The following is a 17,762-nucleotide window of genomic DNA, read 5'->3' on the forward strand; positions in this document are numbered from 1 at the left end:
CCGATTTCAGGAGTACTCTGGGGGACTCTGCTCCTCCATATTCAACTGTTGCCAAGTGGACAAATGAATTTAAATTTGGTCGGTAGAGCTTAGACGATGATCCCCGTAGTGGTCGGCCAAGATGTGTCACTACTCCAGAAATCTTTGCAAAAGTGCACAAAATATTTACGGAGGATCGCCGATTGAAAGTGCGTGTAATTGCTCACGCTTGCCAGATGTCATCATTTTAACTGACGAATTAGAAGTTAAAAAAACTATCTGCAACATGGGTGCTGCGAGACTTGATGCTGTATCTAAAACACATGCCGTCTCCTTGGCAAAATTGCACGAACTAAGGTATGAATTTTTGCCTTATTCACCTGATATGCCTCCGTCAGACTTCCATCTCTTTCCAGAACTGAAACTTTTCCTTGGTGGACGAAGATTCACTTCAAACGAAGAACTCATAGCCGGAGTTGGTAAATGTTTTGCAGGCCTAGAGGATATTCATTTTCGAGATGGGATCAAGGGACTGGAACATCGTTGGACCAAGTGCACTAACCTACATTGAAAAATAAAGTAAGTTTCAGCGATGTAACTATCTTTGAAAGCACCCTAGTATATTCGGCGCCAATAAAAACTTGTTTCAAAAACGCGAAGGTCCCGCGTTCGAGTCCCGCTCCTACACGCGTTTGTAATCTTTCAGGGCGTTTGAAGTCAGGTCGCGCTTTACATTCTCCCACGCGCTGTAGTGCATGATTTGGATTGCCGATTTTAACCCCGCAGTCTGTGTGTTACAGGCGGCCGGTGCTGAGTGAACGCCTGCTGGACTACCAGGAGTGGTACCTCTCCTTTCGTGACGACTTCAGCGCGCAGTGCGAGGAGCAGCAGCCAAAGGCGGCAAAGATGTTCGGTCTCGCCGACGCGGTCTACTCCTTCTATCGGATCAACTGGCTGACAACTAAATATAGCCCATCTGTCAGAGACTTCATAGGTGAGTTTAATACTGGGGTTCATCTATTGCAGGTCTGTGCACTGACGACTCCCGACTGCATTCTAATACGAAGAATGAGATTCAGAAACCCTTCTGAATATCCACTTGTAGACCTTACGTGATTGCCATGCAAGGTCTACTTTCCAACGCAAGCTTTTCGATTTCTTGGCAGCTCTCTGTCTGGGATCATTACAAGCCAACTATGATGATTTCCATATATTATCGATTCCTGCACTGCAGTGGTGTAGGAAGACTACGTATGCAAAATTATTGACTGCTCAGAAGAGATGAAAAAACAAGTTTTTATGTGACAGTAATGTCAGAGATGCATCGTTTCCGTGTTAGGAAGGTTTTTCCCTTAGCGGTGTACAGGGACGGTATTCAAACTGCCGCGTGATGAATACTGTTTTAGAAATTCTGCTGAGAATTTACGTTTACATTATTGCACAACTTTCGTCTACGGGCTAGTAACTGTCTAACTCGCTCAGAAACCAGGTGTTTATGAATGAAGGCTGCAGCCTGAGCATAAGGTACAACCAGCTATTCTGGAGTGCAAATCAATGTCCGAAAGAACAGATACCATCTTTATATACAGTTAAGGTTAACCGGCCATTGACCTGCTTCTTCTGTGCTGGATGCCCACGCATTGCCCAAACTCTTACGGAACTCGGTAAGATTGTCTGCAGTGCAATGGGCAGGGGCACTACGAATGTAGTGTGTGGACGTTAAGTTGGGAAAGTGGGTCTCACGGGAAGTGTGCAAGGGATAAACCCCTGAAGTCGCTCTATACTCTGTGCCATCGGTGGCTCAGCTGGATAGAGCGTCTGCCATGTAAGAAGGCGATCCCGGGTTCGAGTCCTGGTCGGGGCACACATTTTCAACTGGCCCCGTTGATGTATATCACCACCTGCCGTCAGCTTAAGGTTTTGACTTAATTATCATTTCATTCTAGAGAGCTTCACGGTCACCGATAGTATTTGTTCTTCCGGACATGTCTAAAAGAAAGATACCTTCTATATATATGTCCTGGAATGTCGCCGTTGCAGTCCACTGGCCTCACATTAACATTGAGGACGGAGCAGCAGAAGTTTCAGACAAGTCGCAACGCGCTGTTAATGTGAGGCCAGTGGACTGCAACGGCGACATTCCAGGACATTTTCTCGGTTTTCGTGATGTTAGCCAAACTAAAACCGCTGCCGCTCCATCCACTGTGCTGGCTGTCGAGCTCCAGAGTTCAGATATGTGAACGACACGCTGGTGATCGAAACCTACCACGGTGCCTCCGTTCTATCAGGAGAACTCAATGGCCCGCAAGCTAAGGTCTGTGAAATTGTCTCCCAAGCTCTTTTCACTCACTGTTCTGCACATCGTTGGCATTTACTTTTCCAGCACAGTTGTTTTTGCAGGAAACCAACAGGGATCTTTCCTCTCCACGCTTCAGGTTATACCTGCTTTCTTCAGCCGGTCTTCCAAGCGCATAGCAATTCTCGACACTACTATCGATAAACCTACTCCTTCGAACAGTGAAACGAGATGGAACTGTAATGCCAGCAAAATATCTGCCGTTCTCCGAAACTGTCCGCAGCTAACCGAGTTTAAAAAATAAATAACTGACAGTACAAACTCTGGTGTAACAACTGGAAGAGAAGCATGCGTCTTTAAAAAGAGCGTCATAGACGCTGACATTGTTTTCCTTCTCTCTGTTTCTCAAAGCACACGTCTAAAACCTCAAATGGTTTTCAACATTCTTGAAAAGAAGCAATGCTGCCTCAGAATGTATAGGTCTGATGAAAAACAAACAATGAAGATAAACTGGTCGACTTTCTAAATTCCACGAAACTCTCGATTAGGTTGCAACCTGAAACTTCCATCCGTCATTTCAGCTCTGAAATGACGGATGAATACATTGGTGATCCACTGATCTCAAAACACAGATAAATGTATTTTGATGTCTTGGATAATATTATAACACGACTGGAAAAAGAATGTTCACATTGTGATAAGCTGATCTTCCATAAATTAGGTGATCCTACACAGTTCGCCTTCATCGCTCGCAGTTGCATGTAGTACTGGAGATTGTGTTTTCTTTCCACGATAAAGAAATATTTCACTATATCTTTTTGGGAGACGTAATCAAATTAATGACTAAGAATCAGAAGAACCAGATTCTTCCAGAAGATTTCAGAATCTTTGATCTAATTGCTACCGTTCCTGCAATAATTGCTCCATTCGACATAGTTCTTCTTGTCTTAAACCCGTAAAAACATATTTGAGGAACAGATGTCCCAGAATTGATTATCAGCTTTGCTTGTACCTCAACTGAAAGGCCAGTACTATGAATACTTCAGAACTGAGACACGTGGTATGACGATGTCGGTGACAGGTCCGGGAAGAAGAAAGATCATCAAGATAACTCGTGTTACAAGTGGCGACGCTCCAACAGTTCGTTCGTAAGTAAACGTGAGTGCCGTTTCTGTATTTTTCAGTAGTCATTAGCAGTAACATTGGTAGTCTTGGTAGGCGCCGACGTCACAGTTATAATAGTAGTACAAGAAGCGCTGGTGGTGGTGGTTCTTTGGTTCTTAAGACCATTATTTACGCATACATTAAAAGGAAAGGAAGGAACGTTTAGCAGTATGTTTCCCGGCCTTTCTACACCTACATCCATACTCCGCAGACAACCTGACGGTGTGTGGTGGAGGGTACCTTGAGCACCTCTATCGATTCTCCCTTCTATTCCAGTCTCGTATTGTTCGTGGAAAGAAAGATTGTCGGTATGCCTCTGTGTGGGCTCTAATCTCTCTGATTTTATCCTCATGGTCTCTTCGCGAGATATACGTAGGAGGGAGCAACATACTGCTTGACTCCTCGGTGAAGGTATGTTCTCGAAACTTCAACAAAAGCCAGTACCGAGCTACTGAGATTCTCTCTTGCAGAGTCTTCCACTGGAGTTTATCTATCATCTCCGTAACGCTTTCGCGATTACTAAATGATCCTGTAACGGAGCGCGCTGCTGTCCGTTGGATCTTCTCTGTCTCTTCTATCAACCACACCTGGTACGGATCCCACACCGGTGAGCAGTATTCAAGCAGAGGGCGAAAAAGTGTACTTTAACCTACTTCCGTTGGCTTCGCACTGCATTTCCTTAGGATTCTTCCAATGAATCTCAGTCTGACATCTGCTTTACCGACGATTAATTGTATATGGTCATTCCATTTTAAATCACTCCTAATGCCTACTCCCAGATAATTTATGGTATTAACTGCTTCCAGTTGCTGACCTGCTATTTTGTAGCTAAATGATAAAGGATCTTTCATTCTATGTATTCGCACCACATTACACTTGTCTACATTGAGATTCAATTGCCATTCCCTGCACCATGCGTCAATTCGTTGCATATCCTCCTGCATTTCAGTACAATTTCCATTGTTACAACCTCTCAATATACTACAGCATCATCCCCAAAAAGCCTCAATGAACTTCCGATGTTATCCACAAGGTCATTTATATACATTGTGAATAGCAACGGTCCTACGACACTCCCCTGTGGCACACCTGAAATCACTCTTACTTCGGAAGACTTCTCTCTATTGTGAATGACATGCTGCGTTCTCTTATCTAGGAACTCTTCAATCAGTCACAAAATTGGTCTGATAGTCCATATGCTCTTACTTTGTTCATTAAACGCTGTGAGGAACTGTATCAAACGCCTTGCGGAAGTCAAGAAACACGGTATCTACCTGTCAACCCGTGTCTATGGCCCTCTGAGTCTCGTAGACGAATAGCGCGAGCTGGGTTTCACACGATCGTCTTTTTCGAAACCCATGCTGATTCCTATAGAGTAGATTTCTAGTCTCCAGAAAAGTCATTATACTCGAACATAATACGTGTTCCAAAATTCTACAACTGATCGAAGTTAGAGACATAGGTCTATAGTTCTGCACGTCTGTTCGACGTCCCTTCCTGAAAACGCGGATGACCTGTGCCCTTTTCCAATCTTTTCGAATGCTACGCTCTTCTAGAGACCTACGGTACACCGCTGCAAGAAACGGGGCAAGTTTCTTCGCGTACTCTGTGTAAAATCGAATTGGTATCCAATCAGGTCCAGCGGCCTTTCCTCTTTTGAGCGATTTTAATTGTTTTTCTATCCCTCTGTCATATATTTCGATATCTACCATTTTGTCATCTTTGCAACAATCTAGAGAAGGAACTACAGTGCAGTCTTCCTCTGTGAAACAGCTTTGGGAAAAGACATTTAGTATTTCGGCCTTTAGTCTGTCATGCTCTGTTTCAGTTCCAATTTGGTCACAGAGTGTCTGGATATTTTATGTTGATCCACCTACTGCTTTGACATAAGACCAAAATTTGTTAGGATTTTCTGCCAAGTCAGTACATAGAACTTTACTTTCGAATTCGTTGAACGCCTCTCGCATAGCCCTCCTCACACTACATTTCGCTTCGTGTAATTTTTGTTTGTTTGCAAGGCTTTGGCTATGTTTATGTTTGCTGTGCAGTTCCCATTGCTTCAGTAGCAGTTTTCTAACTCGGTTGTTGTACCACTGTGGCTCTTTTCCGTATCTTACGATCTTACTTGGCACATACTCATCTAATGCATATTATACGATGGTTTTGAACTTTGTCCACTGATTCTCAACACTATCTGAACTTGAGATAAAACTTTTGTGTTGAGCCGTCAAGTATTCTGAAATCTGCTTTTTGTCACTTTTGTTAAACAGAAAAATCTTCCTGCCTTTTTTAATACTTCTATTTACGGCAGAAATCACTGATGCTGTAACCGCTTTATGATCGCTGATTCCCTGTTCTGCGTTAACTGTTTCAAATAGTTCGGGTCTGTTTGTCACCAGAAGGTCTAATATGTTATTGCCACGAGTCGGTTCTCCGTTTAACTGCTCAAGGTAGTTTCCAGATAATGCACTTAAAAAAATTTCGCTGGATCCTTTGTCCCTGCCACCCATTAAATGCGTTTGGGTCTCCCAGTCTGTATCTGGTAAATTAAAATCTCCACCCAAAACTATAACATGGTCGGAAAATCTACTCGAAATATTTTCCAAATTTTCCTTCAGGTGTTCTGCCACAACAGCTGCTGAGCCAGGGGGCCTATAGAGACATCCAATTACCATGTTTGAGCCTGCTTTAACCGTTACCTTCACCCAAATTATTTCACATTTCGAATCTCCGTCTATTTCCTTCGATACTATCGCACTTTTTATCGCTACAGACACGCCTCCCCCTTCAATGTCCAGCCTGTCTCGCCGGTATACATTCCAATCTGAGTTTAGAATTTCATTACTGCTTACATCAGGTTTCAGCCAACTTTCCGTCCCTAGTACTATGTGGGCATTGTAACCGTTTATTAATGAGAGCAGTTCTGGGACCTTTCTATAGACGCTCCTGCAGTTTACTATTACCACATTAACAGTGCCTTTCTCAGAATTTAGGTCCGTGATCCGCCACTGATAAGCAGTGCTAAAACGTACAGTTCTTATTCACCTGCGTCAGCTACAAAGAGCCCCACCTAATATGTCGCTATAAACGCAAAGTAAGCGTCATTCACTAAACCAATCTTACCGTCTCCTCATCCCAACAACTCCTTGCGTCCCATCCGCACCATCAAAGTCGTTTATTTCGAAACACTGTTTTACTCAACACCAAGTACCTCTGAGTGTTCACATATATAATCCAGCAAATAATGATAACAGCCCTATTCACCTTCTATCTAAATTTCGAATTCAACTGCTCCGAAACTCTATCCTAGTTTGTCCTGTATCTTCTTTTGTCCTTCGTTTTTACAAAAGCCTTATCTGTCCCATCATCACCTCTGCAAAACATAGCTCGGAATTCTGTTCACTCAAAATATTACCATTCCTTACAGGGTCTAGAAGGTCATGCTCTCTGTACCTTCTCTCATACCTGTCTTCCACTCTCACATGCAATTTCCACTAACTGATCAAAATTCCCTCTCAGTAGTTGCTCCAACTTTAACACAGATGCTATACAGCCTGTAAAATTGAGAAGCAAAACCACCTTGTCTCGCCAAACTTCTGCAAACCAAGGTTCCAGCTGTGACTGTACCAACATGTCCAGCCCCTTTCCACCTCCATACCTTTCATCTCCGATTCCAAGGAAACTTCAGCAGCCTGATTCTTCCTGTACCAGAACACAAACCACACACCTACTCCCATACCTACCGATCCATACACCTTTTTTGATCCTCACTCCCATTCTACAATATTACCCATGTGGCACTTGTTGAGACCAGACCTCCATGATTTGCTAGAAACCACACCTTTACCTTCATCACAGTACTACCATCCATGGACTTTTATAACAAATAGTAAGTCTCTTAATTGAAACCAGTAATTTTATTCATTGTAACTGCTAACCTATATGGGTATCTTTTTAATGGCAAGAGGCTGAAGAATAGCAATATGTCTGGAGCTTGCCTACCAATCTGTCACGTGGTGGGTGTGAAATGAAACATAAAGAAGAATAAATGTAAACGTTAAGGTCTTGTTTTCTGTCTTTTGCAGAAACAACCTGCCTATAAGATTATTTTGGAATGTATTCATCTTACAGAATCTACATTTGTGCTCAGCAAATTGCACTGTGTGTGGTGAGTGATGAGTACTGGATCAGTATCATTTTCTTTCGCTTTGTTATTTGAACATGAACGGTGCTCGGGAGAAATGACTGTCAGTACTTCTCAGAATGTAACAGATAAAGCTCTCCTCAAGATGAATGTTGGTTCAGTCACTGTAGTGCCTCACTAACCATGGTCCTGTTGTATGTGGTGGGCTCTGGCTGTCCTCCAACTTTTGAACCATCTTACTCAGACACTTATTGGGATAACCATGGTGCAGCCGCGACAGTTTCCACATCGACAAATCACTGTCGTAGGTGAAAGAAACGATAAGCAACAAAAGAAATCTCAGGAGTAGTCTCTGATTCTCTGACTTTTGGACATGCAGTCGAACAGTCGGCCACTCGGCAACCGAGCTGTGTCCATCCCAGCAGCTCCCCTACTGTGGCGCTATTCTCATCATGCGATAAGTGTCAGAGGAAGTAATACTCATGCAACTCTACAGGCGGAATGGAAGCTATACTCACAGAGTATTAAGAATGAACCGTTCAGCGGGACAGAAAAATTTTCTTCACCGTTTCGCTACTGGAGTTTGTTGAATTATTTCTTGACGTTCTCGCGCTAACGAACAAACTAGTGACAAATCTCCTTCGCTGCTCTGAACTCAGTGTCGCGATATGTCTAAGCTGACAAACAAAACCGAAGTATACTGGAAAGGTGGGAAGTCAGGATGAGTCATCCTTCACACAGTGTGGCGGAAAGTCCATTCCGCTACCTCAAAACAAAAAGTTGTAATTGGACTACTTAGATATGAAAAGTACATATTTATTGTATCAGTATGAGGACCAGCGCGCCTTACACAGAGATCTGTGTGTCTCCAAATCCCCTCTGACATCTTGTGAAGTGTCTATGTAGGTACTTTTAAAAGGTTTTGTCAAAATGTTTGCTTGCTTTTTCATTAGTCCTGTTATGTTGACTCAAATGGGACTTTATCCCTCCCCATAATCAGTTGCTGGTGTTGTAAGGTTCAGAATACGTGGTGTCCATTTCGATGGGGCTGGAAATGTTGCAGAACCACTCCCAGACCACAGTGACGTTGCCCACTGTGCAACTCACACACATGAATAGCAGATTGTGCCGGAGTTCTGTCCTACTTTAACCACTCACGATCCATGATTGCCTCGCCTTCGAGCTGAGATGTTAACCTCGTTTGCAATATCCATCCGTATGCCGTTCAAGAAACTGTAGCCTGAAATAGTATCATGATGGCATCCTGGATCATACAATGTGAGACGCGTTCCTTTCTAGCTCTCGCAAATAATGAGGATTTCCCTCGGACCAGAAAACGGTATAACTCTTTTGTTGACTGCAGTATAAGGCACAGTTACTGGAAAAGTAGGGACCCGCCTCGGATTCTCATGGGAAGCACTAAGTGTCTATAGCTGGACGACTTGTAAATTATCCACGCAAGCTTTTCCCATGAAACAGTTTATGTATTAGCGAAAACCTTTTCCTAATCCCTGACTTAATTGCTGAGGTTAGTCTTCACAATTAGACACAAAAACGTGGTGGGCAAAATTTATTTACAAAGTTAATCGACAAAACACCTGTGGGAAACATAGTAGGCACTGTGGCAACAATGTAAGGCAGGGTGCAACTTGCTGTTCCATGTCGTAGACACATAATTCATTCACAAACATCGGCCTACATCCTTTCGTTTTCTAACTTTTTAGTGTGGTCGCTCATTGCTAAGCGTGCTGCCCGATTTCAGCTCAATATTTGCCAACGGATTTCAGCTCAATTGGCTGACGGACGATGGCACACGTTTCTACCCACATATGTCGAGTACAGCCTGTCTTTGAAACAGCCTGAGAAATAGAAGAACAACAACTTTCTCTCAATCAATCAGGGTTGCTTTACGAGATGGGCCTTGGCATATGCTCTCGGTACCTCTGTCACGGTTTGCCCTATCCGTGGACTTTCATACACCCCCGCACGCGGCACTAAACGTACCTTTTCAGTGCAACTGTGTCGGCATGGAATCACAAGTCACAGAATGCAACATTGAAACAAGACAGTTCAGTACCGATGCCAGTGTCTTTCATCATCTTCAAAACAGAGACATCAATAAAACCTACTTATTTCCTGAATTACACAAATTCGAAGGTCTTCTTGGACACCCTTTAGATGATGCGTAGTATTCACTCAATGGATCTCTGGTATCTTTCTTTGTGAACACTAAAATTTACGTTCACTTTCCGCCTTACGTCATCCCTGACAAATACGCCTGGTTTTTGTTGGTTGTGGCCTTCTATAACCACTGATTATCGATGATTTAATTAAACAACACCCAGTCGTATAGTCCAAAGAAGACTTTGGGTTTAGATAGCTATAGCGTACGAGCACCAACTACTTGCTGTCGCTCTTTTCCAGATGAGAAGTGGCAGCTGGAGGACCAAAGCAACGCCGTGCTCAACGTGGACACTGACTGCCTGCAGCTGTTGGCTGATGTCCTGGAGCACCCCACGTGCCCACTGGACGACCTGCCACCGGAGACCATCCAGCAGCGCCTACAGTGCCGCGAGCAGCTGTGGGGCGACGTGGTGCAGAGGTCGCCCCACGTACCCGTCACCAGCTACCTGGCCTACACGCAGAGGGTGAACGTCAACCTCTGTCTGCTGGCCTGGATGGCAGTCAACTCGTTTGGCATTTGTCAGGACGTCCCATTCAGTATCATGCAATCCGTGCACGACGCTCGCTGCTACTTCGATAGTACTGACGACCAGTCGTGTATGGAATCGAACACCACAGACGCCCTCTGCTCTGTCTCCAGAGCTATTCTGCTGCTCAAGTGTCACGACTTTTCTTTCCACGAATCTACTGAGCTGTGTGCCGTCAGATATTACGGAGCTGGACTGTACCCAGATGACTTCAAAGCAACGTGGTCAAATCCCCTCAAAGGTTATGTAAAGCCAACAGAAAGGACACTGAGTTACAAAGAGAGTTTACATAGTGCCACCTTGAAATACAAGAATTTTAAAATCGACAGGTTAAAACCTTTAGAAATATCGTTCGTAGTGGTAAATATTCTTTTCCGTTTTTTGACTGCCGGACTGTACATGCGCCTTCCACATTTACGTAATCTGCCTGGAAAGATTTTCTTGTCCTTCCAGATCACGGGTATAGTCCAGATCCTGTGTTCTGAGGTCGTTTATCGGTTGGCAGGCGTCCCCGACTTATCTGTAATGGTACTGATCGATAGCGCCCTCACGTTTCTCAGCTGTACCTGGCTAAACTCATTCTGCCACCACATGTACGCTTGTGTTCGTCATCTGAGGCTTCCTAACGAGCTAGCACCTACTGAAGCAAGCCAGATATTCCGTCGTCAGGTGCTGTGTGTGCTAATACCCTGGGGTATAGTATGCGCAACCTGTATCGCTTTGGAAAAAACGGCCAGTACTATCTGATCTATAGTCGGATAATATTGCTTGGGGCGATCTCACTATCGATATCTTTCAACTTGGTTTGTCTCGTTCTGGTGGGGATCATGTACCTACGAACTCGGAAATCAATGCAGCAACTAAAAATTTATAGGAAGGGTAAATTTGCCTCAAAGAAAGAACTTGTTTTTATGTCAGTTAAAACTGTAATCTTAAGTGGAATTGGGATTATTATTAGAATTGGGTTTCACCAGGTACAGGACGTGGCACAGCTTGTGTACTGTGTACATATAGCTACAATGGTGCAGGGACCACTGATGTATGTTTTTTTCATTTGTAACGGAACAACGCTCCCCATACTCAAGAAGATGATACTGGCGGGTTTCAACCCAGACATCACCATCCCGGAGCAAGAGCTGTGCTCAGCAGCTGAGAGAAATCTAGCGAGGAGGGTGAAAGAACAGGCTGCCGTTGCAGAATCCTCGTTGTAACCTCTGTAAGCATTCTTCTGAAAGGATTGTCTTTCACTATAGATCGTTCTAAAGCGTGTGATTAGTCATACAGACAGAACCTAGCAGACGAGACAAAATTAACTGCGACTGATTTCGCAAAACAGTGCCTCAGATTTATAATTGATTCTATATTTACAAATAATTACTTATTTGTATGTGGTTGCATAGAAGACTGTAATAATTAGTTATAGGTGTCCTACATAATCTCAAGTGAACACACAGAAGTTAAATAAGAGTTTTACATAGGAGTGGACTAATGCGCTTTTGTGGGATGGGATGTTGAGTTGGTGATATAGAGGTACACAAAAGTGATACACAGGACGTCAAAAAGTAATCTGTACCCTGTGTTGTAGTCTTAAACAAGGAAGAACACCATTTAAAAAAGGATTTATGCAGATAGTATTATGGTAGGAAAGAGATGTGCCAGAAGTTGAACTGAAAGGACATACATTTTTCCATAAGTGTAACAGCGTAGTATGTACTGTTTATTGTGAATTGTTACCAATAAAAGAACGGCCATAAGAAATGAGTGACCGACCAGTGGAAATGAAACTGCTACCTGTGTGAATTTAATATGCAGCCCAACTGAAGACCTGGTACAATATAGATGCAATTGTCAGAAACAGTCAAATTACAGCGATAATCACTCACATACCGACCACCTATAATCTTAAGAGCGAATGTCGGGAAGGAGGAGTTGCCACTTAGGATACAGCACAAGTGGAGACTGCAGCACGACTCGCCATCTTGTTACGTCACGAGGTAGGTACTACCAGGTGCGACTTACTCGCCCACACCTCTGATCGCAGAGAGACGCTGACACCAGAGACGATCCCCACTGCCGAGGCGGCCCTCCCCTCCCCTCCCCTCCCTGCCAATCTCTGCAGACCCTCCCCCGCCCCCTTCCCCAGTCTCCACACCACTGCCGCCTGCATGCGTTGCGCCAGACACGTGACGTGGCAACGTTTACTGGTGGACCCGCATTAATTTCCTACTCGGCTACACATGTTAATTCAGTCTGACGTAAGAGCCGGCCGCGGTGGTCTAGCGGTTCAGGCGCTCAGTCCGGAACCGCGGGACTGCTACGGTCGCAGGTTCGAATCCTGCCTCGGGCATGGATGTGTGTGATGTCCTTAGGTTAGTTAGGTTTAAGTAGTTCTAAGTTCTAGGGGACTGATGACCACAGATGTTAAGTCCCATAGTGCTCAGAGCCATTCTGACGTAAGAGACGCTAACCTCGCTTTAACCTGCGAGAAAGGAATAAACTGCTTGTAATTATTAGCCCCGCTGCTACCTAGCTACTGTGAATTAAAATTCCGAGATCCGACTAGGGGACTGGGCAGTCCACTGTTTCGTCCCCCACAGAGCGTATCCGGACTGCACTGGTAAGATGCGTACATCCACAGCAGCCTCCAGTCATAGGTCTGTGTCAACTGAAACAGCACCGTATTGCATCCACATTGGTTAGAGAACAATGCAGCTGTTTCCTACATTACACTGTACGAAATACTATAACCAGCCACAAGTTTTTCTGAATTGATTTTGTTTCGGTATAGGAATGGTTGAATAAATTCATTTCGGAGAAGCAGCATCTGTTTCAAACGTGACAAGAAATTCCTCGAGATGACATTCAGGCTGTATGCTTGCATGAAATACATACACTGAAGGACAAACCATTTGGTAAACCTGCCTAACATAGAGTAGGGCCTCCATGAGCACACAGAAGTGCCCCAACACGACGTGGCCTGGACTCGACTAATGTCTAAAATAGTGCTGTAGGGAACTGACACCACGAATCCTGCAAGGCTGTGCGTAAATCCGTAAGAGTACGAGCAGGTGCAGATCTCTTCTGTACAGCACGTCACAAGGCAACCCAGATATGCTCAATAATGTTCGTGTCTGGGGAGTTTGGTGGCGAGCGGAAGTGTTTAAACTCAGAAGAGTGTTCCTGGAGCCACTCTGTAGCAATTCTGGACGCGTGCATTGTCCTGCTGGAATTGTCCAAGTCCGTCGGAACCCAAATGGGCGTGATTACACGCAGGTCATGAGACAGGAAGCTTACAAAAAAATGATTCAAATGGCTCTGAGCACTATGGGACTTAACATCTGAGGTCATCAGTCCCCTAGAACTTAGAACTACTTAAACCTAACCAACCTAAGCACATCACACACATCCATGCCCGAGGCAGGATTCGAACCTGCGACCGTAGCGGTCTCGCGGTTCCAGACTAAAGCGAATAGAACCCTGAGCCACTCTGGCCGGCCAGGAAGCTTACATACGTTTCACCCGTCAGATTCGTATGTAGACGTATCAGGGGTCCCATATCACACCAACTGAAGATATCCTACACCATTACAGACCCTCCACCAGCTTGAACAGTCCCCTGCTGACATGCAGGGTTCGCCGGCCAGAGTGGCCATGCGGTTCTAGGCGCTGCAGTCTGGAACCGAGCGACCGCTGCGGTCGCAGGTTCGAATCCTGCCTCGGGCATGGATGTGTGTGGTGTCCTTAGGCTAGTTAGGATTAATTAGTTCTAAGTTCTAGGAGACTGATGACCTCAGAAGTTAAGTCGCATAGTGCTCAGAGCCATTTGAACCATTTGAAGATGCAGGGTTCATGTGGTTGTGTCCATACCCATACACGTCGGTCCGCTCGATGCAATTTGAAACGAGACTCGTCCGACCAGCCGACATGCTTCCAGTCCTATGTCGGTGTTGACGGCCCCAAGCGAGGCGTAAAGCTCTGCGTCGTGCAGTCATCAAGGGTACAGGAATGGTCCATTAGCTCCGAAAGCTCGATGATTCGTTGAATGGTTCGCACACTGACACTCGTAGGTGACACAGCATTGAAATCTGCAGAAATTTGCGGAAGGGTTGCACTTCTGTCACATTCAACGATTCTCTTCAGTCGTCATTGGTCCCGTTCTTGCAGAATATTTTTCCGGCCTCAGTGTTTTCGGAAATTTAATGTTTTCCCAAATTCCTGATATTGACGGTACACTCCTGAAATTGTCGTAATGGAAAATCCCTACTTCATCGCCACCTCAGAGATTCTGTGTCCCATCGCTCGTGCGCCGACTATAACACCACGTTCAAACTCACTTAAATCTTGATAACCTTCCTTTATAGCAGCAGTAACGGATCTAAGAACTGCACCAGACACTTGTTGTCTCACACAGGCATATTCTACCTGTTATTTATCTCTGTATTTGAATACGCATGCCTAAAGCAGTCTCTTTGGCGCTTCAGTGTATATGTGTGTGTGTGTGTGTGTGTGTGTGTGTGTGTGTGTGTGTGTGTGTGTGTTTGTGGCTCTTGTGACAACTTTAGTGGGGACTACGTAAATCATGTGGAAGATAGGAATTAACTTTGTTTTAAGTTCTCTTCAGGAAGGACTAAACACACGTGATATTTTAGTACACGCTCTTAATGTTCCACCATAATATTTATTTAATAGTCTGTTATGAATCTGCTTTCGGCTTCTTAAGCCATCGTCAGTTATCTGACGGTCGCCAAAGAAGCCGAAAGCAGGTTCATAACGAACTAGTATATGAATATCATGGTGGAACATTAATACTGTGTATTAACATGTCTATATTCCTCCAAGAACGAAAGGAATATTCTATAAACTACATCAAACATTTGTAGCTAACAAATTTTAGTTACAGTTCTTTGACCGTGTAAGAAACCAAGAGTCCAGTTTGGTAAAATGAATTGTTAGAGACAGCTTTGGGATTTAAAGTGGTAGATGCCATGTAGGTTCTGAAGGCCTTTAGTGAAGCGCGCAATACGTTCTACACTTGACAGCAAGAGTAGCTCTATTTATTGTCTGTCTTTAATAAGAACATTCCTATCGATCCCAATATGTAAACATTATATACCGCAAAGTTTGTCATCCTATTACCTTCACGTTAAATCGCAAAAGAATAAATGGGAAGCATAATTTTGAAAATAAATACACGCCTAACGCACTGTAGCTTTCCAGAATTTAATTTATTCAAGTAATAGCAAATGCCACCAAAACTTACGGAATCATAAGAATTATATTCAAGCTGTTCAAGACTATTATGTATTATTCACTATTGAAGCAGTGAGCCTTTTATGTAGAAAATGTAGTTGGCTCTACAAAAAATTCTTTTATTTAGTGTATATATCATGTAACTGCAATATGTAAACAATGGCTTATAGACATTTCTTTGTTCGTAGAGAAAAGAGCAGCTTTCGTCCGCTGCATTGTTGGAGCTTTATCCATCACAACCGAGCGGTACTGCGCACTGTCCACTGCTTTGTCGAACTCTGAACAGTAGTCAGCAGCAGAACATCGAAGTCGCAGCCGACGGCCGTGCTCTAGGACGACCACTTTCACTGCGAAGCTCGTGTTCAGACGTCCTGTACTGTTATTATTAATGCAGCGCCAACACGAAACCCTCGTTCGCAACTCCCGACGACTGTAGAGCACACCAAGGCCAGAAAATCACTTTACTATGAGGGCTAACGGACACAGCTGCCTCTAAATCGCGACACCACGTGGTGCTTTTTATCCACGGCGTGTCAACAGGGTGCTGCACCAAACGAACTGCCGGTGGCGTGGTGGGGGGAAGCCACTGGTGTTACCTGGGCAACGGCGTCATGTCCCCACCGATGAGCCAAACGCCGAAAGTCGCAACTAAGTTTAAACGGGCCGTAATAGAGCTCACTGTTAAACACAAATTCTCAAACATCTGGAAATATTTGTCCATTTCGTATGCAGCAAGAGCTAATCGCGACGCTGAAAAAGGTTTTTAAGGAATGTTTACAGACTTGTCTCAGTTGCTCCCCCAGAGCTTGTGTAAAACTACCTCTGTCGAAACGTAAACGCTTTCAGTAGAGCCTGGCGTCCTCCGATCGACTGCAGTGCCGATGCGCCCACACTCTGTCGGCGTCCGCCTCTGCTGGGTTCACCCTGCCTGAGTGACGTCACTCGTCGACACCCAGCAAACTAAACTTTACACGCGTACCTCCTCCAAACATTCACAAAGTTTTTTTTTTTTTGGTCACTGACACCTATGCGTACGCGCTCGGGCGCTCGCGCGCGCACACACACGCACACACACACACACACACACACACACACACACACACACACACACACACACAATCCACTTGAAATTGTCAAGGGAGGAAGCTTGATCTGTAACTCAATTTCCGCCGTTCGATCAGTGAAACGTCAGCAGCGGACCTAACGCTTTGAGTTTGTTACTCGTTTACTACCGACTCTGTTGGCAACACAGTTTGCAGACAGTATCCAGATACGTCACTGCTGACGAGGTACGATGTCGTAAACATCGGGATGCACGAAAAACTCGCCTTCGCTTCAAATGGAGCGCAAATCCCTCTGGCTGTGCCACTCGGCGTCTCGCACTGACAGTACTCGGCGACCTTCGGTAAACTTTGAGCACGATTTCAAATCTTTTCTAAACTTGCATGCTAAACGCCGAATATTTAACACATTAACTCAGTTGCAAAGTAATGAGAAGTTTCAAGCTGTTTTATACAGGGAAGTTGGATTCTTTAAAGAATCGGAGGTTTGCTCGTTACACAGTACGAGGCAGACAAACTGGGATGAACTGGCTCACAACACGTTTCGCTCGTACGATCTCGCGGGATTCCTCGACGCGACTGATTACTGTTGAGCCTGCGGTTGTTCCGTCGAGTTGAAGTTCACATTTTCAGCAAGTGAAGAACACGGCTGACTCGGTGGTAACTCGACAGAAGACCCCAAAGCACAGCATTGTTTAACTAATATTCACAACGAAGCCCACAGAACGGAAACTACTAAACCTATTCACTAAACACATATTTTATCGGTTCATCCCGCGTCACGAACACAATTCTAAACAATATATTGACAGGACGGAACTGTTTACAATTACCGCAAAGTGGATCGACTTCGGAAACAAGAGCAGGCGGCATTTACAGATGGACAGTCATCTTGGACGTTGCTGTGGTCATCAATATGTGGCAGATGATCGCTAAAAGGAAAAAAACTCCGTATCTCAAAAGTTACGACTCAATGAACAGCTTTGTCATGTGGCCTCCTGACAACGCAAGTACACACACACACACACACACACACACACACACACACACACACACACACACACATACAGAATGATCAAACGCTGAGTGGTCTGCCGGTCCCCACTCGACCGAGCCAGATATTGCACAAATTTCCTGTGCAGGTTCTCTGACCAATC

General features: G+C 44.6%; 1 protein-coding gene across 1 annotated transcript; it reads left to right on the forward strand.

Annotated features, from left to right (window-relative positions):
* The first annotated feature begins 365 nt into the window (after positions 1-365).
* On the forward strand, positions 366-12,049 carry LOC124554051. Its single transcript, XM_047128086.1, has 2 exons — positions 366-973; positions 10,008-12,049. The coding sequence occupies exons 1-2, from the start codon at positions 886-888 to the stop codon at positions 11,039-11,041; spliced, it is 1,122 nt and encodes a 373-aa protein (XP_046984042.1). The 5' UTR covers positions 366-885; the 3' UTR covers positions 11,042-12,049.
* The last annotated feature ends 5,713 nt before the right edge of the window (positions 12,050-17,762 follow it).

The sequence above is a fragment of the Schistocerca americana genome, chromosome 11 (assembly GCF_021461395.2).
Source record: "Schistocerca americana isolate TAMUIC-IGC-003095 chromosome 11, iqSchAmer2.1, whole genome shotgun sequence".
Taxonomy (NCBI): Eukaryota; Metazoa; Arthropoda; class Insecta; order Orthoptera; family Acrididae; genus Schistocerca; species Schistocerca americana.